The sequence below is a fragment of the Sander vitreus genome, chromosome 19 (genome assembly GCF_031162955.1).
Source record: "Sander vitreus isolate 19-12246 chromosome 19, sanVit1, whole genome shotgun sequence".
NCBI lineage: Eukaryota > Metazoa > Chordata > Actinopteri > Perciformes > Percidae > Sander > Sander vitreus.
Genome location: NC_135873.1, coordinates 16,071,838 through 16,097,414, shown reverse-complemented (window position 1 = coordinate 16,097,414; position 25,577 = coordinate 16,071,838). Strand labels below are relative to the sequence as shown.

The following is a 25,577-nucleotide window of genomic DNA, read 5'->3' as shown; positions in this document are numbered from 1 at the left end:
GAGCAAGGAGCGGGCGGCCGTGCAGGCAGCCCTGCTCAGAAAATGAAGGGTAATCTTTGTTCTACTATTCTTTCTCATCTGTCCACGGGCACTCCTCTCCAAAAGCCACCACGCGAAGATGGCTACCGCCTTCGGGGGAGCAGCACACAGCGTTTCTGCACATAGTGTCATAGTGTGTGGAAGTTGTAATTAAAGAACTAAATAAAAAAAGGCTGCGGCCTGCCCTCTCCACTTAGCGAGCCTCCACACTGCGTTCAGTCAGGTCCGGGCAAGGGCTAATTGACAGTGTGGGAGATCCAAGTCCTGCGCCACGCTTCATCTTCTTAGGACACAGGACTGCTCCCATTGTGTGGGCTCAAAAGGCCTCTGTGTGTGTGTGTATGTGTATGTGTGTGTATGTGTGTGTGTGTGTGTGTGTGTTTTGTGTTTGTTTGACCAAGCAAAAGTATTCCACTACACAAATGTGTCTTAGTTCTTTACTGTCAGTTTAACTAGTTTATCAATACTAGTTAAACGGTTCTACATTTTTATTCCCAACTTGTATATATTTTAAATTATTTGTTCTTATATTCTATCCTATTATTATCTCACATTGTATCCTATTATTTCATGCATACTCTGTATGTGTGCTGTGTGTCTGATATTTTTAATAGAAGACCTATTTTGACTGGATCGGTCCAGTTTTAATTCCTCTCCTCTTACCTCCTGTCTAATGTGATCGGTCCAGATAGCTAATTGGTCCAGAATGCCAAAACATTTCTTGCAGTGTTTTACCTCTCCACACATAAGGGTTATGTTGATATCATGCTGGAAATTCATATCTATGCTCTATGTATAAAGATATAGAGGAGGAGGGGGGCTTAAAGAGACAGGCGCTAAAACAGAGCGTTTCAGACAGAGGGAGAATACAGGTATATTCAGACAGACAACATGAGCAAAATAATATGTTTTTTGAACATTAAAGCATGGGAACATGTTCTAATAGAAAACCAAAACACAAGTATGAACCTGAAAATTAGTATGATATGGGACCTTTAAGTTTGCATTGACAGCTTACAGATATAAAAAAATGGCAGTAGTCTAGAAATTAAAACAATTGTAAAATTCAAATTCTTGGTGACTGGTCTTATTTAATATTATACGAACAATGCTGATAGCGTAGGACTGGGCGATATGGCAAAAAATTATGATCACGATAATTTTTTCCATATTGATCAATATCGATATTTATCACGATATATCATTTGATAATGCTGCCAGGTTGAAGAGTATCCTGATAATGACCGAAGCCTGAAGAAACCAGAGGGTTCATTAGTTAAACTTTAGAATATAGTTTATTAACATAAAAAATAGAATAATATAATGTAACATTGAACTGTGCAAACATGACTTGGTTTAGAATATACTGTGTGATAAAAGAATATATTGAATAACCTCTAAATGTAAACATTTAACTTTGGAAACATGCTTTATCTGCCTTAACAAAACAGTACAAGTTAGTAATGTAAATGCAAGTAATGTAAATAAAACTAAAAGCTGTGACTACTATCACATTCACTTTTCATATGGGGCAATGGTCGCAAAAGACGACACGATTGATTGTTGTTTTTCAGCCCCGCTAGCGCTGCTAACGGCAGAAGAACCACTAGGACGTTGGACAAAACTTGTGGGCAGACTAACGTTAACATGGGCCCGCATTTTCAAACTCTCGCTGTGTTCGCTGGGATGGTACCTTTTCAACTGACAGAAAAGATTGGTTGCGTTTCCCGTCTTGGTCGACACCGACCGACATATTTTGCAGACCGTGTTAATCTGCGCTTTGTCGCTTTTGAGATATCCAAACCACTTCCATATAATTGACGTTTATATCGACCGTTACCTTTTTTGTCAACAATTTCCTCAGCTTTGGATGATGATGCAAGTTCACTTTCACCGTCGCTTTCGTGCCCATTCCCCTCGGTTCCGCTCATTTCTTCAGCGCCGGTAGCTCAAACAATGCTCTGCGTAGGAAATGGGCGTGTACTTTGACGGGCAAGCCAAAAACGTCTTCTTCTATTGACGTTTTTTGCCGGTTGGCAAACAACTTTTGGTACCGCCACCTTCTGAAATGGAATGGCGTTTATTTCTGCTGTGTAATAGGCTGTTGGATCTATCCAAATCGAGTAAAATATGTCCAAGTTAATCATCGTTATCGACCGGAATTTTATTGCGATCCCATATCGAGATCGTTTTATCGCCCAGCCCTATGATAGCGCGTTACTGTATGTGTTGTAAAATACTGCATGACGCTTGTTCTAGGATATATCCTGTGTCTAATTCTGGAGTATAGAGTCTCATGCCTTGATGCCTGTGTTTTCCCCCCTCCAGCTATGGCGTTCTGCTGTGGGAGCTGCTAACGGGAGAGGCGCCCTACAAAGGGATTGATGGACTCGCCGTTGCCTACGGAGTCGCTGTCAACAAGCTCACCCTGCCCATCCCTTCCACGTGCCCCGAACCCTTCGCTCAGCTCATGTCAGGTGGGAACACGTGTTTGGAAATGTAATGGATCGCACTCATCGCACTGTTTCAGGCAATGGCTTTCAGTTCAGTAGTGTGAGAGTACTCTTGTGTGCGATCAAATTGGTTTCCTCCGCACGCTCCCTTTCCATTTCCTTAAATCGGAGTCGAAATTGAGAAAAACAAATTCCTGTATGTTGTTAATATCGTGGCCGCGGCACGGAGAGGAAGTGTTTTGGTGCCAGAGCCACCTTGTGCAATATGTTTGTACCAATTTATGTTTCTTCCTTTTGTTCGGTTTTAAGTTGAAATGAAATGTCACCTGGGTCTAACATGCTACCAGCCAGTTATCTGCTTTTGCCAAAAAGAAGAAATTCTTCTAGAGCCCCTTCTATTGATGTCTGATGGTCTTTTATATATCTTTTTATATATATAAAATAGAGATCAGTGCACAAAACCACTGATAGCCACCTCAGAGGATTAATTAATTATCGGATTGGTTTTTTGATCTGCTTGTACCGCCTAAAGTGTTGCAGCAAATTATGCAAAAAACCCCACAGCAAGTTAATTAAGCATAACACTTTGAATAAGTGATCAGCTTGACTCTAGATTATGCTCACACAAGTGCCATGTGTAAATAAAGAATTAGAGGCAACGCAGGATACTCATTGGACATGAAGTGTAATGAGAGCAGAAACATCCGTCTTAGTAAGTCTTTTGACCTGATTTTAAGTCTCCCAATTCTGATTCCCGCCTTTCTTTAGGGTGATAATATTGGCCTTTTTTCTCTCCAATGCACATCAGTATATCTAAGGATTATGGTGAACCAGTGAGTTACTTCCTTTTTTCAGGTCCCTCGATTCAAGAAAACACTAAAAAGAAGTGAAACTGCTAGAAACAAATGTGAATTGGGGCGACTTTAATGTCAGAAGTTTTCCACTCAGTACCAGACTAAATGAGCCTTTATTTTTTCCCCCCCAACATGATCCTGCTTAAAGGTGCAGTAGGTACGACTTATAAAACTGTCTGTCATATTTGCTGAAACTGACCCTATGTTCCAGTAGAACTACATGAAGCAGGTCATTTAAAAAAACATCTGGCTCCTCTGGCTCCACCTACAGCCTGGAGTGGGATTTGCAAAAATCTACCGCTCCCTGTTCAGATGCACCAATCAGGGCCGGGGGGGGGGGGGGGTGTCTAATTGCGTGTCAATCACTGCTCATGCGCACACATTCATTCTCCCTTGTGGGGTGAGGGTCTTAGGAGACCGTTTTGGGCTTTAGCAGAAAGGGGGGAGGGACTGAGAAGTTGTTGATGTTCAAATTTTTTGGCTAAGTCCTGGATCTTCCCAATCCTACCTACAGCACCTTTAATAACTATTTTGCTTTGGTCCGTCTGCATTAGTGTGAGGACAGCCATGCATTCATACTTTAGAGCAGGAGTGTCAAACTCAACTTCAATTAGGGCCACACTGGAAATTAAGAATCACATTAAGGGCCAGACATAAAGTTTATAGAAATGCTTTTATTTAAGAGAAACGTCAAATATCTTTAACTGCATTATTAAATGTCTCACACGCTACAGTTTGGTCGACATAAAGCCCTAAAGAAGTCGGCAACAAATTCCTTAGCCATCATAGGCGGCTTTCACACCTACCTTGTTTGGTCCGTAGTTCTGTCACGTTGAGATCTTTAGTGCACTTGCATAACTGCAGCGTGAAACCAAAACTTACCAGATCAAATGCAAAAACATGAACCTTGGTCTGGACCTTGGTTCGGACTTTCAGGTGTGAAAGCCACCATAGAAATAAGCGCCAAAGAAGGTTGAATAAAGCCACAAAAACATCGGGGAAAAAAAACGTCGGAGAAGCAGCAAAAAAGTCGGAAAAAGTGGCAAAAGTGAAATAAAATTCCGAAAAAGTGACAAAAACTAGGTGGGCCAAAATTTATCAGGAACCTAAATTGATATGCGGGCCGGATCAAAGTCTGCAAGGGGCCGGATTTGGGCCATGAGTTTGACACATGTGCTTTAGAGAGTGTAGTAAAAACTCTGCAAGTGCTGCAGTGTGGACCCTAGTCTATATTGACGACGTTTCATTTCCGGGATTTTTAAGGTGCTGCCGGAAATTCCGCTGGATGTCCCTCATTTTTGGCCGGATGTCCGTCACCTTCCTCTTTCTTTGTGTTGGCGTTCTAAACTCCGGTGGATTTCTGAGGACTATGGTTAACTGCTCCTCAGATCTCTGCAGGGTAAATCCAGACAGCTAGCTAGACTATCTGTCCAATCTGAGTTTTCTGTTGCACGACTAAAACAACTTTTGAACGTACACGTTCCACCAAAACAAGTTCCTTCCAGAGGCTATTTAGCAGAGGCACCGTTGCTCCGTCCGGCACTTAGCGCCGCCCATGACGATTGTGATTGGTTTAAAGAAATGCCAATAAACCGGAGCAGGTTTTTCTCCCATCCCGGAATGCTGTGTGGACTAGCCAGACCCTCCTCTGCAGTGGTCTGACTGTGTGTGTGTGTGTGTGTGTGTGTGTGTGTGTGTGTGTGTGTGTGTGTGTGTGTGTGTGTGTGTGTGTGTGTGTGTGTGACAGAGTGCTGGGACCAGGACCCCCACCGCAGACCCAATTTCAGCTCCATCCTGACCCAGCTGATGGCCCTGGAGCAGCAGGTGAAGGAAGAGATGCCGCAGGAATCCTTCCACTCCCTGCAGGAGGACTGGAAACTGGAGATCCAGGACATGTTTGATGAAATCCGGGCTAAAGAGAAGGTAAGAGGCAGTCAGTGTGTATTCGTTAACCATTTGTTTAGCAGCTATTCCTTCCTGCCACACTTACACCTTTACGTTATTGACATAGACCTGAAAAAGAAGCAAAAATCCATTCATACATTCATTTTACTTTGGACTTTGGTGCATGTAAGATTCTATGAGGAGCAACCCATACACTCCAACCTTTTCAGTTGTGCCTTGAGATCACACAGTAATCTAGGAAACATCAAATAAAATATCAAATTGTCAAGTTGTGTGCCACCTTGACTTAATGCTCCTGAAAGGTTTCAGTGAGTATGTTAACATGCCCATAATATTCCGGTTTCTGCCCTTACTCCAAAAAAGACGATATTCCGACTAAGCTGTTTCCATGGCTAATGGAAGTGAATATTCCGCCAATATTCCCGTTTACATGCAGCCGTGCAAAACAGGATTTTTAAAGGATAGGAAGTTCGCCAGTGGTGGCGGACTTCTTCGACCATGTGAACACAGCGTCCCTCTTTCATTCCTTCTAACACCTTCTTGAAAGCATCGGCGTTGCGATGTTTGTGCATATCCAAAAACCTGTTGCTATCCAAGTCTTTCATAATGTTTAAAAGTTGGTGTGTTTCTCCTTTTTCTTTTTGCATCTCCCTTCCGCAGCCTTGCAAACTGTTGGCTCGTTGGTTTGTTTACAACAACCAAAGCAACGTGCAGACATCACCGTACGCTGTAAACAGGCAAGAGGCCGTAAACCGTCGCAAACTGCGCTTGTGAAAAAAACAAATTGAGACGCATATTTGGAATGCGCTGTATTCATCCAAAAAAATGCTTCTAAAACCTCAATAATACCGGCATATTCCACATGTCTTATTCAGAAAATGCTATATTTGGAAAAAACGCTCTTATTCGGAATATCTAAACAGAATATGTCGTTTACATGACCTGAATATTGTCATATTCGGAATAATAGTGGAATAAAAGTGTGCATGTAAACATGTACACAATCAGTACAACCAACCATAGCAGCTCATTTCACTGTGTAAACCTCAGCCCTACGTGACAGTGACCTGCTCCTACTAATCCCCTTCCTCGTCTCTTCCTCCTCCGCCAGGAGCTGCGGTGCCGCGAGGAGGAGCTGAAGCGAGCGGCTCTGGAGCAGAAGTCCCACGAAGAGTTCCTGCGGCAGCGTGAGCAGCAGCTGGCCCAGTGGGAGCAGGACGTGTTTGAGCGCGAGCTCAGCCTCCTCATCCTCCACCTGAACCAGAACCAGAACCAGGAGAAGCCCAACGTCAAGAAGAGGAAGGGCACCTTCAAGAAGCACAAGCTCAAGTGCAAGAACGGCGAGAAGATCAGCATGCCTCAAGGTGTGTGTGCGTGTGCATGTGTGTGGGCTATGCAATTCTTTGAAACTTTAATCGTGATTAATGATCGCATTAATCACGGCTCCTGACGATCACATAAACAGAGTATTCGAAAAAAACAATTATTTTGCACATTACATTTTCCGGATAAACAATTATTTTGTCAGTTTTTGTATGTTGCAGTATGAAGGGAAATGTCACAGTTCTAGGTGTTTTCACTGTTGATTTGTTTAACTGTGTCACTGTTTTTTTTAAAGTTCAATAATTGCCACATCTTTCCAAAAGACGAGTAATCGTGATTTCAGTATTGACCAAAATAATCGTTGATTATGATTTTGTTCCATAATCGAGCAGCCGTAGTGTGTGTGTGTGTGTGTGTGTGTGTGTGTGTGTGTGTGTGTGTGTGTGTGTGTGCGTGCGTGCGTGCGTGCGTTTGTGTTTGAACTGTATTTGAGTTGTTCTGTTACAAATCAACAGCTGGCCAGATTGTGTCAGCCAACGGTCTTGACGACAAATTCCATTTCAAGGGCCATTACTGGCTCAGTCTTAAGAAGCAACAAAAACAACAACAGGCACACAAAACAAAACAAGAGAGCACGTAGGAGGAAGTGAGGGAGCGAGTTCTGTGATGCAACTGTATTGCTGTAACCATTTTGTAGCACGGCTTTGCTGAAGGTCTATCAGGACAGGACCCATGTCAGTTTTAAAGGCTGATATTTAGAAAAAATAGGCCGCTATTTTCTGCTGTCATACAATAGAAATGGTTTCCTTGTATTTCCATCACGAAAAATGTCAAACTCTTCAACATGTCCCCCTTCCCCCTGAAACAACATTCAGACCATCGTGACTAACGCTACATCCACACTACTACTATTTTGGTTTAAAAACAAATATGTTTTTGCGACGTTTATGCCTCACGTCCGCACTACTCCAGCATTTCCAAGCCGTTAAAACAATGTATGTTCAACGTATACATTCATAATTTACAACCGCAGAGTAACGTCAGACAATGTGCCTTCTGTTTACACCGGTGCGCACATGCCCAGTGTATACGAATGGTCATGTGATACAGTATGCGTTGTCAGACGTGTTAATATGGACGGAGATTAGTTCCACTACTGGAGCTAAAACTCTTGTGTGGACGGAGGTTGTTTTTTGGCTCAAAACGCCGCTTAAAAAATGAAAAACCTAGTAGTGTAGATGTAGCCTATAAAGCTTTGACCCTGTGAAAGGTGGCTCATAGGTCTGATAGAAAAACACTGACGAGCACACAGTTTTTGCTTCTGTTTTCCCTCCTGCTTATGTATCTATCCTCTACCATCACAAAGTCACACAGCCTGCTGCAGGTCACATCCAGTGTGTTTCAATGCGTGTGTGAGTGAATTTTAGGCTGAGCAAGCATGCATAAATACACTGTGTGTGTGTGTTGTGGTTAGGCCTTTCCCAGCAGCAGCAGGGCGGTGATGTGGTGGTGCGGGGGGGGCGGTTTGATGAGAGGGGAGAGTGAGCCAACCACGCCTTGTTACTTCCTGTCTGTGGATACACTGCTGGCTGGCCTCGCTGCGATTTCTCGCTCTCACTCTATGCCTCTCTCCCTTCCTCATCATGTTTTCTCTCGCTCCTCTCCCCTCCAGTTCCCTAGTCTGTGTTTTTATTCTGCTCCTAACCATATCTGTCTGACTTCCTTTCTTTTTTTCCCCTTCCTCTTTCCACCAATATTATTATTATTATTATTATTATTATTATCTTTTTTTTTTTTTGTCCTTCATCCTGTGTTGCTCTTTCACATTGTACCCTGTGGAGTAACTTATATATTAAGCTTTATCCAGTACACATAAATAGGAACATGCTTAGGATGTTCTTATTCAGGATTTAGGATTTAAAGGTTTAATTTGTCACATACACAAAATGTGCACGTATGTGCAGTAAAATGCAGTGTGGCACACTGGCTGTGGCTGTGCTAATGGAGGCTTTGCAGTTGCATCACATATGTGGCTCCGTCATGGCAGTATAGTGGCTAAATATACAGAGAAACAAATAGGCTGCCAATAAGGAGATAGCTGAGCATAATTGCTGCGGTATGGCTGTCATTCCAGTTACACTTTAAGTAATTTAAGTAAGTGAATATTATTGTGAAGGAAATATCTTTTCATCTTTTAGTCTTTAAATAATACTATGTACATGAGTAAGCTCAGTTAAACCGAACAAAATATTAGCTTTTGTTTTTTTTTTGCTAGCTAGCCAGCAAGCTAGTCCAACAAGCAAGTACTAGCTAATGCTATGAGTACATTAGCAAATTACTCTTATTTCTTTACCTTAATTGACTATTTCTGAATGTCTTTCCTTGAATTTATAACTTGAGCAATTGATTTATGAAGCCATGTAGTCAAACTACATAATTATTTCATTACCTTAAATTAATAGTTATACCTACTTCATTATATTTGTCGGTGCCCTCTTGACACTCTCACTATAGACCACTGCATTTAATTCGCAATTTTAAAAATGACATTGAGTCATCTTTTATATCCAATTTATATTCAATAAGTAATTTAAGAACATAATGTAGTCACCATTAATTAAAAGGGGAGGAATTAAGAAAGCCAAGGGTAAAAATTACGGATTGAGGGAAGGAAATGGATGTATTGAGAGCACGTTCATTTGAGGTAATTGTTCATGATTTGAGGGTGTGAATTACTAACTTAATAAATACTTTTTTTTTTAGATAAAATGTTACTTCTGATACTCACCAGGATGTGTAGCTCATCATTAGCATTGCTGCTTTCTACTCTCAGCAGCAAGTAAGTAGGCTACTAGCTTGCTACTGCTGCTACATGCTACTGCTAGTAGCTAATTGCTATGGAGTGTCAAAACTTTCAGGAAATCATTCCTGAAATTAGTAAACGAGTTAATCATTTGTCAATTTAGGGAAGAAATGACACATTTTAGGGAATAATTTATTGAAAGTTTCCCTTCTGACCAATCCTGGGTTCTGTAGCTTGTTATTAGCAATGTTAGCTAGTAGCAAGTATTAGTTGTAGTAACATGCTGTTACAGCTAGTCAGTTATGTTGAAGATGAAATAGCCAGTTCCCACTAAAATACAGCGCAGAAATTAGCCATGTAACTTAAAGCTACTGAAATCTGCTTACATAGCTAAGTTTTTTTTATAAGAAAACCGCATTTGTTACCAAGGTGAGAACATGTATTACACTGAATGTCCACTGCCATAAAAGTCAATACAGACTGTTTTAGAGAAATAAGGAAGCTAAAAAAGAATTGCAACCTTCCAAACAACTGACAACTCTTGAATGTAGGAATGGGAAGTAGAGCGAGGACACCCAAAACCTATGTGTGTATTCTGGTTGGTGTCTGCCTGCCATCCAGGTGGTCTAACATCTGTCACATATGTTTGTGTGTTGCAGATTTCATCCATAAGATCACGGTGCAGGCTTCCCCAGGCCTGGAGAAGCGGCGGAACTCTCCGGATTTGGGTTCGGGCTCCTCACCCTCCTTCGGCCCACGCTTCCGTGCAATTCAACGTGAGTGCAGTCATTCCCCCCCCCCCTTGGATAGACAAGCAGGTGCACATGTTTGTGTGCTTCCAGAGACATTTAGGTCTTGCGTGCACACACAGACTGTTGCAACATTACTTTTCCCAGTTTCCAAATTCTCTCCTTTCATGTGCTTTCAACCACCCACTCGTCTTTTTTGTCTTCCCATGTTTCCCTGTGGGCCCCCTCTTTCTCTCACACTCTCTCTCTCTCTCTCTCTCTCTCTCTCTCTCTCTCTCTCTCTCACACACACACACACACCCTTTTCCCTTTTCAACAGTCCAAATATTATCTGACTTCCTCTCAGCGGCTCAGCACTTCTCAGCAGCTATTTTCTCCCCCCGCTGCAGCCCTGCTCTGCTCCCCTTGCCTGCAGTTTTCCCATCACTGCAGCGGGGGGAGCCATTGAGCTGTAATTTCCATGCAGAAAGAGTCCACAGTTTTATATGCATGTAGTGGCTACAGTGCGGTTTACTGAATTAAAAATAAGCAGGGAGGAATTCATTGCTCCAGGAGAAAGGGGTTGAGAAGGGTTGCAGCAGCGGCAGAGATTTACACTACTCTTCTGCTTGTCAGGCTCCTAGAAAAACGCCCCGAGATCGTTTCCCTTTGGAGGGAAATTGTAGCCAGTAGGTCACAGGGCGTCTTAACAAAACCCAAAAGGAAATTTGTGGTGTAGCGACAGGCAATGAAAGCATTTTTTTCTTTTCTTCTTCTAAACAATTACCACCGGGGGTTGACTTAAAAGCACAAATTGCAGTGAAACATTTATCTATAAAAGTGGGTAGTGAATTTAAAACATCTGCCTGCTTCATTTATTCATCAAATCGAGGGCTGGTTTTCTTTACTTCCTAATGACTTTCCTTAATGAGTATCACTAAGCCATAAGTGTGTCTGTCATTAAAATGTGTTTAGTGGGTATTTATGCTTGCCCTCTCAGTAGCAAGCAGTGAATTATGGCTTGGGCTTCCCAAACTTATTTGTCTAGAGACACTGCCAAATTGATTTGCGTTAGTGCACAGAGTTTTATTCAACAGGATTTTTTGTTCTGTTGATACAAATGAGTATAGGAGGGCACAATGAAACTTATAGAATGATCGCCTAAAAGGTATCTTCTCCCATTGTGTTATATTCTAGAGAATTAAATAACAAGATGCATTTGTATGCTGTATCATATTAGCTGGCAGGTTATGGATATTGCTATCCTCATCTATCTGTGAGGGCAGGGTTAGTTTTGGGTCATGTGCGTCTCTCCTAGTCCTATTCGTCATTCCAGTTCCAGTACTTGTCCCTACATGCATGTGTTTTTATTACACGGCTTGAATGGTTGAATACTTCATTCTGATTGGTCAGTCACAACATTCTGCGGTCTGCTGTTTCTGTATAACAGACCGTTGCTATGGATAACAGACAGTTGCCATGGACGAAGTGATTGCACGGTTAGCTCACCAACTGGAGTGACCAGGAGAGCCGTGCTCGTCGGCGGTAAAGTTAACCGTCCTGACCGGGACACAGGCATTACCAGCGGGTAACCTCTGTATGAGTAGCTGTGTGTAATAGGCTGTGGAATAGGAAGGATAATGAAGAGCGAGCCGGTCATTATTGCGAATTAGAACCCAGACAGGCTGTTGCAGCGCCACAGCTCTAGGGATGGCAGGGTTGGTTGGTCGGTCAGTCAGTCAGCTGGTATCTCAACAACCTTTCAATGCATTGGAATGGAATTTGGGACAGATATGCATGGTTCCCAGTGATTAAATCCCCCTTAATTTAACCCCTGAATTCTCCTCTCATGCCACCATTGGGTTAAAATCTTTCAGTGAAGAAAATCAACATTTAGCAAACTTTGGTATAGACATATTGATATTTTTTGAGAGAAATTGATTTGGCCAATACTGTGGTTTATGACCAAAACTATTGTCTCATCAGTACTTTGTGTTTAGTGATAATGTTACGCTTACCACCGCAAAGTGGCCTTGACCAACTGCCACTTTGCTCGTTTGAAAGCCATGATGTCTCTCTCTCATGGGTGGGCCAAATTCTCTGGGCGGGCAAAGCAGAGAAAGGGGAGGTAACCTTGCTGCTTATGACCTCATAAGGAGGAGATTCCAGATCGGCCCATCTGAGCTTTCATTTTCTCAAAGGCAGAGCAGGATACCCAGGGCTCAGTTTACACCTATCGCCATTTCTAGCCACTGGGGGACCATAGGCAGGCTGGGGGAACTCATATTAATGTTAAAAAACCTCATAAAGTGACATTTTCATGCCATGGGACCTTTTAAATAAGATGGTGAACATTGTAAACATTTTACCTTCTAAACATCAGCGTGCTAGCATTGTCACATGTTGCTTAGTCTATATCACAACGTTCCACTTCCAGGATTGTTCAGGTGCCGCTGGAAATTCCGCCAGATGTCCCTCTTTTCGGGCCGGGTGTCCGTCACCTTCCTCTTCCTTTGTGTTGGCGTTCTAAACTCTGGTGGATTTCTGAGGACTATGGTTAACTGCTCCTCAGATCTCTGCAGGGTAAATCCAGACAGCTAGCTATCTATCCAATCTGAGTTTTCTGTTGCACGTACACACGTTCCACCAAAACAAGTTCCTTCCCCGAGGCTAATTTGCAGAGGCATCGTGGCTCTGTCCGGCACTTAGGGTCGCCCAAGACAATTGTGATTGGTTTAAAGAAATGCCAGTAAACCAGAGCACGTTTTTCTCCCATCCCAGAATGCTGTGGGACTAGCCAGACCTTCCTCCACAGCGCTGCGAAGGAAGGTCTGGCAATGCGAGACTACACGTTGCCATACTAACATTAGCATTTAGCTCAATGCTCCGCTGTGCCTCACAGAGCAACGAGCATGGCGGTAGACTCTTCTTCTCGTTGGTTCACACAGTATAGAGCTGTAAATGAATGTGACCTCAGGGGGCAATATTTAGTCCGTCACATGCAAAATATCGACACAGGGGCAGATGATGAGCAGAGGAGCAAATTGTAAAATATGCCAAATATTACAAATATAAAGAATATTCCACCAACACATGATGACATTCACAGTGAAGCATTGCAAAAGAAAAATGTGTTTTAAAGAGGAACATGCTGGGAAAGGGGAATGTTTTCAATCCATGGTCTGATCTTGATGAAATTGCAATGCTGACACTATCACCTGTCCTCGGAGCTCGCTTTGAAAACATTGTGTTGGAGAATGATGGGAGGCAAAGTGCATCTGCTATGTATCCAGTGTAGCATAGGCCAAAGAAAATATTACAACATGTCCATTCGGAGAACATATTTACTTTCTTCCCCTCCCTATTTCTGAAGCTGATATGACATGAATGAGCGAACTGCCGGAAAAATAACCGCACCGAACTTGTTGAAATAAAATAGTAGGTTTAATGTTTTCTCCGTGGTATTTGCAGTATATTACAAGAGTGCCCATACAACATTTGTCTCTTCTTTTTAAAGATAATTTTTGGGGGCATTTTAGGCCTTTAATTCCACAGGACAGATGAAGACATGAAAGGGGAGAGAGAAGGGGGAATGACATGCAGCAAAGGGCCGCAGGTCGGAGTCAAACCCGTGGCCGCTGCGTCGAGGAGTAAACCTCTATATATGTGCGCATGCTCTACCAACTGAGCTAACCCTGCCACATTTGTCTCTTCTTTTTGACTAACACGTCAGGCCTTGTGTTGAGAAGGCTACATAAGGCTTCTGGAAGGGTGTGATGGAGTCTGTATGTTGGGAGGTGTTATATGTGTGTTTGTGTGTGTGAGAGAGAACTTTTACACAAATGTTCACACACTTGGTGCCAGTTGGTGGGGAGAGTAGCTGGGAGGAGATGTGGGGCCAGAGCCTGGGTAAAGTGCGTGAACGGCAGGTGAAATTCCAACTTTTACTAGCACTCCACACCTCCTCTCATCTTTTTCCCGGGTGACTCTGGCACCTTCGTCTCACGCTTTCTGCTCTGTGGATCCATACGATGAGGTGATCTTTCTTGACAAGTGCAATGAATTTGCACGAATTCCAACTGAGGGTTTTCTCTAGGTTTGTGTAAGATTTAAGTACACGTATTTAGTGGGGGGTTTAGGGCTCCTCCCTCAAGAAAATGTTACAATTTTTTCAATAAAAAAAGAAGCAATTTTACATTATTTAGACCATTATTATTACCATATCTCTGTCTAAAACGTTGGAAAAGCTAGAGCAGATGATAAATAAATACATAACCTGGTTCCGACCTGCGGCCCTTTGCTGCATGTCATTCCCCCTTTCTCTCCCCCCTTTCATATCTAAAGCTGTTCTGTCAGAAATAAAGGCCTACAAAATAATAAAAATAATAATAATAAAACTTGGGGACAAACTACAATCATTAGATCTGAGAAAAGTCATTTAGTTAGTTTTGATGCCTTGATTTCACATTCATTCGGCTTAGGTGGTCCCCAAAACGGCTTGATTGCTGCTCCTTAGCCTTATAACGGTAGGGGAAACCCCGCTAGCTGTAGCCGGAGTCAATTAAAGATCATTGTGTTGGAGATAATTGCAGGGCGCCAGCGATTTATTGGTGAAACCTGCCTTTTAGAAATGCACACCTCATTAGGAAACAGCCAAGCAGTGTGCATACTGATGACATGCAAGATGAAAATAATATTTCTCTCTTTCTCTCCCTTTTTCCCCTCGCAGTCAGTCCCAGCGACAACAGCCGGTCGTTTGGTCTGAGCTCAGCCTGGCCCCTAGAGGCCCCTTCTCATAAACAAACCAATGGAGACCTGAGGTTGGGCCCCCACTGGAGGCCCCAGAGCCCAAAAAGTCCCAAAAGCCCTAAAGTCCTGCGCCTCAGTCCCCAGGAAAGCAGGTACAGCACGGAAACATTTGAAATCTAGAATTTAATTACACTCAACCTAATGCATTACAATGCTTTAATGTGTGTGTGTGTGTGTGTGTGTGTGTGTGTGTGTGTGTGTGTGTGTGTGTGTGTGTTTTTTGTTTGTTTTTTTATTATTTCTTGTCGCTCTTAGTCTGTCTATGAGGGCCAAGCTGCTGGAGTCAGACAGCAATGAGAGGGGGGATACCAAGGATGACTTTGAGGAGTACAGACCCGGCGCGCCGACCCCTCCCACTGCTCAGAACGGTACCCGCCGCCCTCATCACCAGCATAACCGCCAGCCGCATATCTCCCATTAGCTGCTCTTACAATTCACACTGTCATGACTGAATTATGTATTAACGCTGAATGAATAATAAATGGCTCGTCTCTTTCTCTGTCTTTTTAAAACTTAAACCAAAAAAACCCCCTCTCTTTCTCTCTCTCTCTGCAGGCTCGTCAGTGAAGGACAGCCTGCGGCTTCCTCTACCTCAGCGAGACTCGCTCAGCGAGGACGGGGGTTCCTCCCCGGCTGGCTCCCCCAGGCCCGAGAGGGGTTCCCACGGGGGCCAAATAAAGGGCACTCACCGGGCCCTGCTGGGCAGTGGCTCCCTCCTGGCCTCCATAGGACTAGGACGCTGCCTGGATATTCCCCCAAGGGTGCCCCCTCGAACTAACTTCCCTTCCCTAGAGAACCGCACCCCCTCGGAACTAGAGATCTCCTCCCCTATGCCCCTCATTTCAGACCCCCCCGTGGTGGACGATCTCATCACCTTCTCCACATCCGAGCTGCTCCCCAGACCGCTCTTGGATCTAGCTCTGCAGTACCAGGAACTGAAGCCCTTGCCCCTGACGCCGCCCCCGCCCATCCCCCGGGAGAGGAGCGGCCACCGGACGCCGCAGGTCCCGCACAGCCCGCAGAGCCCCAGGAGCCCCCTGCGGCACGGCAAGGCCTGCCCAGGGGAATGGACCCCGTGTTCCCATTCCACTAACGGGGACCTGGGCTGTGTGGCCTGGGAGCCTAGAGCTGACAGGAGGAGGAGGTCCAGCCAAGGCCTACATGCCGCTCAGCTAGGTCAGTCAGACTTTTTCCACTCTAAAGGGACACCGCGCCAATTAACTACTCACCGAGAGAATTCACACATTTTTTAAAAGGAAGCCCATGTTACTAACCGGAGGTGTGGAGTTTTAAAAAGTGTCTGTTTTCACCAGACAGTTTGAGTGTCAAACTCATTTTAGTTCATGGGCCACATAACCCTAATTTGATCTCAAGCGGGCCAGACCAGTAAACCAGGGGTCTTCAACATTTATTAAACCAAGGACCCCTTAACTGAAAGAGAGACGGAGCAGGGACCCCCTACTACATACTGTATATTTGACCAAATGAAGCTGCATATTAAAATGGGCCTACAGTTACGTGTAGGGCGGCCTAAAGCCTCTATATCAGTCAGAGTCAGAGTCACAGTCTGCGGTGACTCTGAGGACCCCCTAGGGGTCCCGGACCCCCCTGTTGAAGATATCTGCAGTAAACCACTCCAGAAAGATCAGAAACTTTATCTGCCACAGAGAAAAATAATGTTACCGACAGTTAACAGTTCTGGCCCACGGGCCATAAGTTTGACACCCCTGGTCGAGCAAAAGATTCTATCAAGTTGCATTGTGGGAAGCGTAGAAATTGAAGTGTTTTGGGAGCATGACCTGTGCTCATGGCTAAAAGTCTGCATATCTCAGCCTCTGCTGCTCTGATTTCTTTTCTCAATATTTGTCTTTTGCAAGTCTCCCCGTTCATACTACAGTCTCCAAAATTGGATTCATGATTAGGTTTTTAATTTCTCTGCGTGGTTCATCCGAATTTCCTTCAGAGCACCAAGCACGTTTTTAGAAGTCCCCACACTGCTTTTACCTTCACCTAATGGACATCTTCAGCGTGACAATATTACCTCGCAGTTCTCGCAGAGTTATTGTTGCAACTTTCCGGCACAAGGGAGGCTTCAATGCTGCACGAGCTTTCTCATTTACATCAAAGCTCGTCTGCAGCTATTTGCATATCTCAGGTAACAGCTGGCCCTCCATACTCCACTGCTAATACTCGCCAAGCAAAGCTAGCATCCAATCTTCTGTTGTTTTCCCTCTTTTAAGTCAGCATTTTCTTTTATTGCAACATTGAAGATTAATGCAAAACATCCGGGGGCACAGCTGAGGTGACGCAGACAGTAAAGTGCAGGATTCAAAATTGCTAATAATCTATTCTCGACTTCACCGCCACCACTGTGTCTCTCTGGCAACTTGGCTGGAGCTCAGCAGTGTGTCTAACACTCCAGCTGCAGCACATTTTCATATGGAGGCATGTCAAATGTATGCCTATATGCCATGTGAATGCATACATGAGTCATGACCAAAAGAAAAATCAGATTCAAGAGGGATTAGCATTCATTCCACCCCCCAAAAAGTGACATGTGAGAGTAGAAAACGTTCAGTCCTCTTGGGGCATATTTATACTTTTGTTTTAATTCATGTAAGCGTCATGCTTACTGAGTATGATCTGCATATCACTTTCATTTACTGCACAGTACATTCACATGTTTGTTTGTTTGTTTGTTTTCTTCCAAAGACTTCTATGCATTTCTTAGAAGCACTGACACAGTTTAGAGCCATAATGACAGAGGCGTGGGTATTGGTTGTTTGAAGAGCGAGTGGGCTTTACGAGGGCTTTAAGACATAACATTTCACACTCCATATCTGGTCTGTTTGACTCACAAAGCTCAGGATTCTTCACAGAGGGGTTCTTACAGCGCTGCCCCCAGGCACGGAGCAGACATGCCTCGCCTGTTCTGCCGCTAACAACCCTAATCTCACAAACCGCATGCGCTCATTACATCGGGCGCGCAGAGGCAAAACGACACACATACAGTAATTAAACGGCGAGTTTTTTAGCTAAGCATCTTATTATGTTTGTTGACTGTAATGACTCCGATGCATGGACAGACTGCCACGAGGTTGCTGGCGGCGAATGTGTGCTTGAAAGAGAGAGAGAGAGATGAATGCAGAGGATTCCTTCGCTGGAGTTTTGCAGTGCGCTCTCGCGTGAATGCTGATTGCTCTTTCTTTTCCGCTGAATAGCCCAGCAGCCTCAAAGAGTTGCTGTGGATGTAAATAATGGCATTTGGCAGACACGTCACATTTGGAAATCGCAATTGTTCATTTCAAGCTGATTTATTCGGAGTTTAATCTTCTTGTCAGTGCTCATTTACGCTGGCCGTTGCAGCTCTGTCAACTACTTATGTTTCACTTAATTTAGACTAATTGAACTAAAATGTTTTCAGAAACACGTTTTCTAGTGAACTATTTTCGTAAAATACGTGATCGTATTCCGAACGAGCCGCCATGATGGCCGTTTTGAAATTCGGCAGTAGCCAGACCCACGTGACGCGTTCGTCCAATCAGCTGCCGGTCAGGGGCGTGGCGCATCAACCATGGATGTATGACGTCGCGACACCACGCTTCAGTCGTGTCGCAAAAGTGGATCTGTACTGAGACGCTTCACGCACGCTTCTGGGACGAGCCGTGGCGGCTGGTAGAATATCAAGCATTGACTTGAATGGCTGCGATTGCTTGCGGGGGGGGGGGGAGGGCTGCGACAATAGGGGTTAGTAGGGACCCCCCTACAGCATATATTGTATACAATTGAGTTGTATATTAAACTGGGGCGAATGGATGAAAATAAATGGTTACTATTTATACATCACGTTTTAACGTTAAACATACATTTAAAAAGGCACAGTGAATCTTTAAGCTTAACTGCTATCATAGTGGCTACCTTACCTATAGTAAGCTTATCTAAGTAATAAGTTTGTCTCTCTCTGGTCCATCAACCTAGTGTAATCCTACACTAAATGGCTGAAATGTCCCTTTTAATGTTTTTTCTTCTTCTTTCTGTTCCTTCCAGTTTTGGACCTGCCCTTGTGCCAAGACACACAGGACTCTGATGACAAGCCTTCAGTGGCCTCCTCTCTCCACCTCAACCCTGCCCTCTGGAGCCCCAAATCCCGCCGGCTGGAGGTCAGCGTCATCCCTCGGCCCCGCCCGTCCCCCATCCGCCCCCGCATCGATCCCTGGAGCTTCATCTCGGCCGGTGGGGGGAACTCAGCCGGCCGCAGCCCACACCGCTCGGACGGCAACCCTCTGGGCTACCAGCCCTCCCCTACCAACCCTTTCACCAACTGTGACCCCTTCCCCTCACCGGACTGTGACCCCTTCACCCTGAAGGCTGACCCCTCGTGCGGCTCGGACATGCCCTCCCCCTTCGACCCCTTCTCGGCTCCCTTCGTCACCTCCCGGTCTGCCCCGTGCTCCACTAACGGCTCGCCCACGCTGCCCTCGTTCCGTATCGCGCCCCTCAACCTGGCCGACTCGCCCCTCATCGACCTGGGCTGGGCGGCCTGCGGCAAGCCCCTGGACGGCACCAAAGAGAGAGCTCACCCCCGTAAGACAATGGGGCTCAAGCCCTTCAAGTCCCCGACGCAACTCAGAGACGATAGGTTCTAAACCTGTGACTTTGGCAAAGCCCTGGTTTTTATCACAGGAGTCCAGTCCCCTTTCCACTACTATGTCCTACATCTAAACAAGGTTTTGGAATCTTTAAAAAAAATAAATAAATAAAAAAAAAACCTGCACACCCACTAAGGGGAGGTTTCCCCAGTGGGAGCCTCAATCATTGCTAACCTATTTGTATGCCGGCCTGCTGCTTGGGAAAGCTGAAAGCCAGTGAAAGGTGGTACATTGGACTGTGGGATAGCTGCCTTTTAAGCCAAATAGCTGGTGTCCATTTCATTCTCCCGCTCTATGTCGATTTCTCTATCCCTTTCGAAGGAGCAGAATACAGATCACTAGTCCCATCTTCAGATTCTATCAGACTGCTCATACCCCCCCTTACACACACACCTTTGAAGCATTGTGACAGAGGTGAATGCAGAGGTGGATAAGGCGACTTGCACAGCTTCATCTGCTGCTACCTCTCTGCAGACTGAAAGCATTCAGGACAATGGGAAATTGGAGTGCCTTATTTTCGTGAAGTGCTTTTAGTATAAGTATATATCTTTTCAAGATTTCTTGAATGGTTAATCTGGTGCGTAGGGATGATGCTATGAATTTGGCATAAATTAGCAAATCAGTTTAGCATTGCTGTGGAAGAAAATGTCGTCTGCGTGCGTGTGTGCGTGTATGTCTAGACTCATTGTTCAAGGACAGCTTACTGTTTTTGCTTTTTTTCTTAAACAGCATCTGCCTGTTGCATTATGGGAGAAAGCACTCAGAGTGGATTTTCCAGGCCACATATGAAATGCGAGACAAATCCATGACCCAGACATTCCACGTGGAAGCAGATAAAATTCCAAACACATTCCCCTCTAAATGCCAGGCATTGGACAGATTCATTCGGCTGGCTGGCAGGCGGCACGGCACAGGAAACAGGAAGGGGGAGCCATCTGCATTCCCTTCGTATGCCAAAGAATGCCACTGTGGCAGTGTAAGGGCTGGGGACAAAAAGTATTTGCAAATACATTGTTTTTACCTCCATGGAGTGCCGGACGGGCGGGGTCTGCCACACTGGACATTACAGTGAAAGTTGAGGCGATCACAGATAGTATTTAAACATAACTCTGATATGCTTTTCTGTGGTTATCTTTTTATTATTATTATTATTATTATTATTATTATTATCCAGGCTGTCTCACCCGTCTGATGCTGCAGAAAGGTAAGACCAAATACCGTTGAGTATTTGCAAATACTACAATACAAGTCTGTATGGAAGCTTCACTGCTGAATACTTTATTTATTTGTACAGTCCACCAGAGTAGCAGTAGCCTCGCAAAGCCGGCCCATGACTTTGCGTTGTCTTGGACCACACGACACTTCTCTCCTTGACCTGATTGGATTGCTTTCTTGTCGAGAAACTGCAGATAGCAGAAGGTTAGCTTAGCTTAGCATAAAGACTGGAAGTATGGGGGGGAAACAGCTGGCCTGGCTCTTGTCTTTCTAAAAATCCGCCTTTCAGCTCCTCTCTTACCGATAAATCACATGTCGTTTGTTTGATAGCAGTGACTTCCTGAAGGTGGCCAGGCAGCAGTCTTGTATAAAGTACTTGAAAGCAAAACTTGAGTAAAAGTCATCTTTGGAATGTTACTCGAGTAAACGTCTTAGTATCTTAGTATCTGATTTTCACTGTACTTAAGTATCAAAACTTAATTTCTGATAATTAACGCACTTATTAGAAGGAAAAGTAAAAAGTGTTGATTATGTTCTTAATTGCGTCTGTTACATTGGCGGCAAAGCCTGCAGCAGGTGCTTCTATTATTATGCCTCCTCCTCCTCTTCTTTAGTTTTGGCGCTTGGCAACAACGGAGCGTGTATTAACCAGAAAAATGTTTTTTTGTGATTGTTGCGGGCAAAACTCCTTGATTATGCGGCAAGTTTTCTTAAAAAATGCGATGGAATATGCGGGATATTTATGCGATGAAATTGCGGGAACTTTCTAAACCTGCGGTTCCATCGTGGCTTCATCGCGGGGTTTGCAGCTTTTCGATGATGTTCACGTCGCGTAATTACGTCACTTCATAACATTCCCATGGCAACAGGGGGAAATGGCTGCTCTTGTGAAGTAAACACAACATTTTTCAACTTTCTGCTAAGATATATGGGACTTGTTTTACAACGAAAATGCGGGGATTATGAAATCATGCAAGCCCCGCATATTTTGCGCAGAAATCGGCAATTAATGCGGCGAAAGTGTGGCGTATTTGCATAAATATGCGGACTTTGGCTGATTATGCATTGAATTATGCAATTGCATAATTGCGTTTTTCAGGAGGGACTGGTTAACTTGCCTAATCTAGGAGCAGTGATTCGCCAAACCTGCTTTTTTGCATCCTAACAAATTTCTTCTGATTTTATTTTGTAGTAACGAAAGATGCTCAGGGCAAATGTATCGGAGGCAAAAAGTATACATTTTATTTAGGAAATGTAGTGGAGTAAAAGTAAAAGTTTCCAGATATGTAAAAATTAAGTAAAATATGGATAAAATTCTACTTACGTACAATAAGTACTGCTACTTTGTTACATTACATACATTTTTTGTTGTTGTTGCACGGATTAAACTAACAAGATATAACTTTGTTACCTTTGGACAGAGCCAGGTTATCCCCCCCCCGTTTCAAGTCTGTATGCTATGCCAACCGTCTAAGCGTTGGTGATGGGTAGCGTGTGTGAAAACATGATTACTGGCACATCTATTCGGGCTCAGTCAAAGCTGACTTGAGCTTGTGAGATGCAGGCTGGCTTTTGCGAGACTAGAATAGCAGGACTCCTAACTCTTGTCCCTCCCGGTTTATTTAGTTAAAAAAAATCCATCCTAAAACCATTTTAACACCACTGAAAAGATCCGGGTGGATCCTGTGGATAACTGGAATGTCATGTTGAAATACATCAGAGGGGTTCATCATTGAACAATAATACAGGAAGAAATTCATTATAGAGATGCTGAAACATCATTTTTTTTCCACCAACAGCATTCTCAACAGACCAGAATGCACTGGAGCAACAACTTTGCCCTTTCACACTTGGTTTAAAATCATGATCATGTCCGAATGTTCTACATACTAGGCACTTTCTTCTGGGTTTAAATATATATATATATATATATATATATATATTTTTTTTTAAATCCTGGAAATTGTATGACGAGAGGCAGGTTGAGGAAAAGTAGCTGCATCACAAAATAACCCTTGGAATGAGTTTGATATCACAGAGAGTAGCCAATAACTATCATCCAATATTTTTTTGAATGGCAGTCAAATAGATCTTAAGCATGTGGTGTATTAACATAATTGGTGTAGGAGGTTAAGCATGTAAGCAACTGAAAGAGACCCACTTACACGCGGCACAAACGTCCTGTTACCCGTCCTCAATACGGCTTTTGTTCTGATGCTGAGTGAAAACCTTGTCTCCAAAGGGGGGGGCTTTGTGATTAGCCTAATAATCCTTCAGACGAACAGAGGAGGCAGATAGTGATAATTAGCCTCTTGATAAGAGCAGAGAGCGCTAACAAAGCTCTCTATTTGGTTAATTAATTTGCCCCGATATTACAAAAATGCCCCGCGTCCTCCTCGCAAGGTATATCGAGTTGCTTCCCGCACCAGGTTTCTGTCTCGATTTGAAGCCATGGCCTCTTTTTTTTTATTTTTTTTTTATTTTTAATGCATACGGTTTCAATGACGGGTTGACCTATCTTTTCCTCCCTTTTCTTTCTTTTTCTCTATTGCTACTGGCTGCTCAGCTGCTGATCGGACGGTCTTCCTTTTTTTCTACGTCCTTCGCCTACCCGGCTGTGTGGGAGATTTTCTCTTTCTTCCTACTCCTACTCCTTTGCTTCGCTTCTTGTCTGGAAAGTTTTCTTGAGGGCAGTTTTGTCCTGACGCTGCTGAGCATTCAGCAGGTTTCTATCCGGGGGAAAAAGAAACGGCATTTGTTCCAGCACAGAGTCCATTAACAGAGGAGTGCTCATTTTACAGAGGCTAACAACATTTGTTTGAAATTGAAACTTTATTGGATATTTCTATTGCACGTTAATGTGTCTGTTCATCATCTACTGGACATCCAAGTAATACTCAACAGTAGGGCTGGGCGATATGAAAAAAAAAAAAATCAAATATCGTTTGGTTACAGGGTAACCTTGGTTCTCTGAGTGAAGAGACTATCTGTCCTTCCATTCTGTTCCAATCAATGTTAATCAGTGAACCCGTGCACACCTTAGCCTTTTATGCCCAAGCATAGCCCACGTAGTGGTGTGTCTTAAAGTGATATCCACGTCCCACTGCCCTACTCAACAGTAACAACAAGTTATTAAAGGTCTCAGTAGGCTTCAACATATTTGATTGCACAATGTGTCGTCCAGCCACATCTAAAGGCAAACGTGTGTATAGCTCTTCCGAATGGCCACAGTTTAAAATGGGGTGAAGAGCCTTTTGTCATAGAGAGGGTTGAGACGGGATGAGTTGTATGAATGGGTATCGTGGCGCACGTTTTTAGTCTGTTCTTGAATGCATTCGTAGTGTTGCAATTGACAGAAGTAGTTGTGTCAAACATGGAAGCAAGAGAGCTTGAGAGCGTTCAAACACTGCCTACTTTCAGACCTCGGCACACCTGGCATTTGTTACGTAAAGTCGGATGAAGAATGTCGGGTTTCTGTTTTGGAAAGACCCAGAAATTGTCATATGAACCCATTGAATTCTGTTAGGCAAACTGGAAAGCACTTTGATTGTAGCTTTAAAGGTCCTGTGACATGCTGCTTTTTCGATGCTTTTATATAGGCCTCAGTGGTCCCCTAATACTGTATCTGAAGTCTCTTTTATATAGGCCTTAGTGGTCCCCTAATACTGTATCTGAAGTCTCTTTTATATAGGCCTCAGTGGTCCCCTAATACTGTATCTGAAGTCTCTTTTATATAGGCCTTAGTGGTCCCCTAATACTGTATCTGAAGTCTCTTTTATATAGGCCTTAGTGGTCCCCTAATACTGTATCTGAAGTCTCTTTTATATAGACCTTAGTGGTCCCCTAATACTGTATCTGAAGTCTCTTTTATATAGGCCTCAGTGGTCCCCTAATACTGTATCTGAAGTCTCTTTTATATAGGCCTTAGTGGTCCCCTAATACTGTATCTGAAGTCTCTTTTATATAGGCCTTAGTGGTCCCCTAATACTGTATCTGAAGTCTCTTTTATATAGGCCTCAGTGGTCCCCTAATACTGTATCTGAAGTCTCTTTTATATAGACCTTAGTGGTCCCCTAATACTGTATCTGAAGTCTCTTTTATATAGACCTCAGTGGTCCCCTAATACTGTATGTAAGTCTCTTTCCCAAAATTCAGACTTGCTGCAGAATTACAGCCACTAGAGCCAGTCCCACAATGAGCTTTCCTTAGGATGTGCCATTTCTGTGTCTGTAGCTTTAAATGCTATTGAGGAGGAGAGAGGGGGGGCAAGGTGGAGGGTGGGGGTGTGGCCTTGACCAACTGCCATGCTTCGCTCGTTTGAAAGCCATGATGTCTCTCTCTCACGGGTGGGCCAAATTCTCTGGGCGGGCAAAGCCGAGAAAGGGGAGGTAACCTTGCTCCTTATGAGGTCATAAGGAGGAGATTCCAGATCGGCCCATCTGAGCTTTCATTTTCTCAAAGGCAGAGCAGGATACCCAGGGCTCGGTTTACACCTATCACCATTTCTAGCCACTGGGGGACCATAGGCAGGCTGGGGGAAATCATATTAATGTTAAAAAACCTCAAAGTGAAATTTTCAAGCCATGGGACCTTTAAACACTGAGGAAATCATTGATTCCAACAACATAAACTGCTGTGTTGCGAATGGCATTTTTCACACATTGTTAGAATGTACCTGGAGGGCTAAACAGATTTACCCACAAGGGGGGGCAGGTCAGGTCTGAATCCTTGCTGTTTCCCTTTGAATGTTTCTTGAGAACGTCCAATTCGCACAACATAAACAGAGCTAAACATTGAAA

The 25,577-nt window shown here is 43.9% G+C and overlaps 1 protein-coding gene across 1 annotated transcript in view; it reads left to right on the top strand.

Moving 5' to 3' along the window:
* The window catches only part of LOC144534136 (mitogen-activated protein kinase kinase kinase 11), a 49,327-nt gene extending 28,028 nt beyond the window's left edge, over window positions 1–21,299 (top strand). Inside the window, exons 3-10 of the mRNA XM_078275874.1 lie at window positions 2,368–2,516; window positions 5,094–5,269; window positions 6,363–6,615; window positions 10,037–10,153; window positions 14,835–15,006; window positions 15,170–15,282; window positions 15,470–16,090; window positions 18,962–21,299. Of these exons, the coding sequence (XP_078132000.1) occupies window positions 2,368–2,516; window positions 5,094–5,269; window positions 6,363–6,615; window positions 10,037–10,153; window positions 14,835–15,006; window positions 15,170–15,282; window positions 15,470–16,090; window positions 18,962–19,560 (2,200 nt within the window). The 3' untranslated portion in view covers window positions 19,561–21,299. The remainder of the gene's footprint in view (window positions 1–2,367; window positions 2,517–5,093; window positions 5,270–6,362; window positions 6,616–10,036; window positions 10,154–14,834; window positions 15,007–15,169; window positions 15,283–15,469; window positions 16,091–18,961) is intronic.
* The last annotated feature ends 4,278 nt before the right edge of the window (window positions 21,300–25,577 follow it).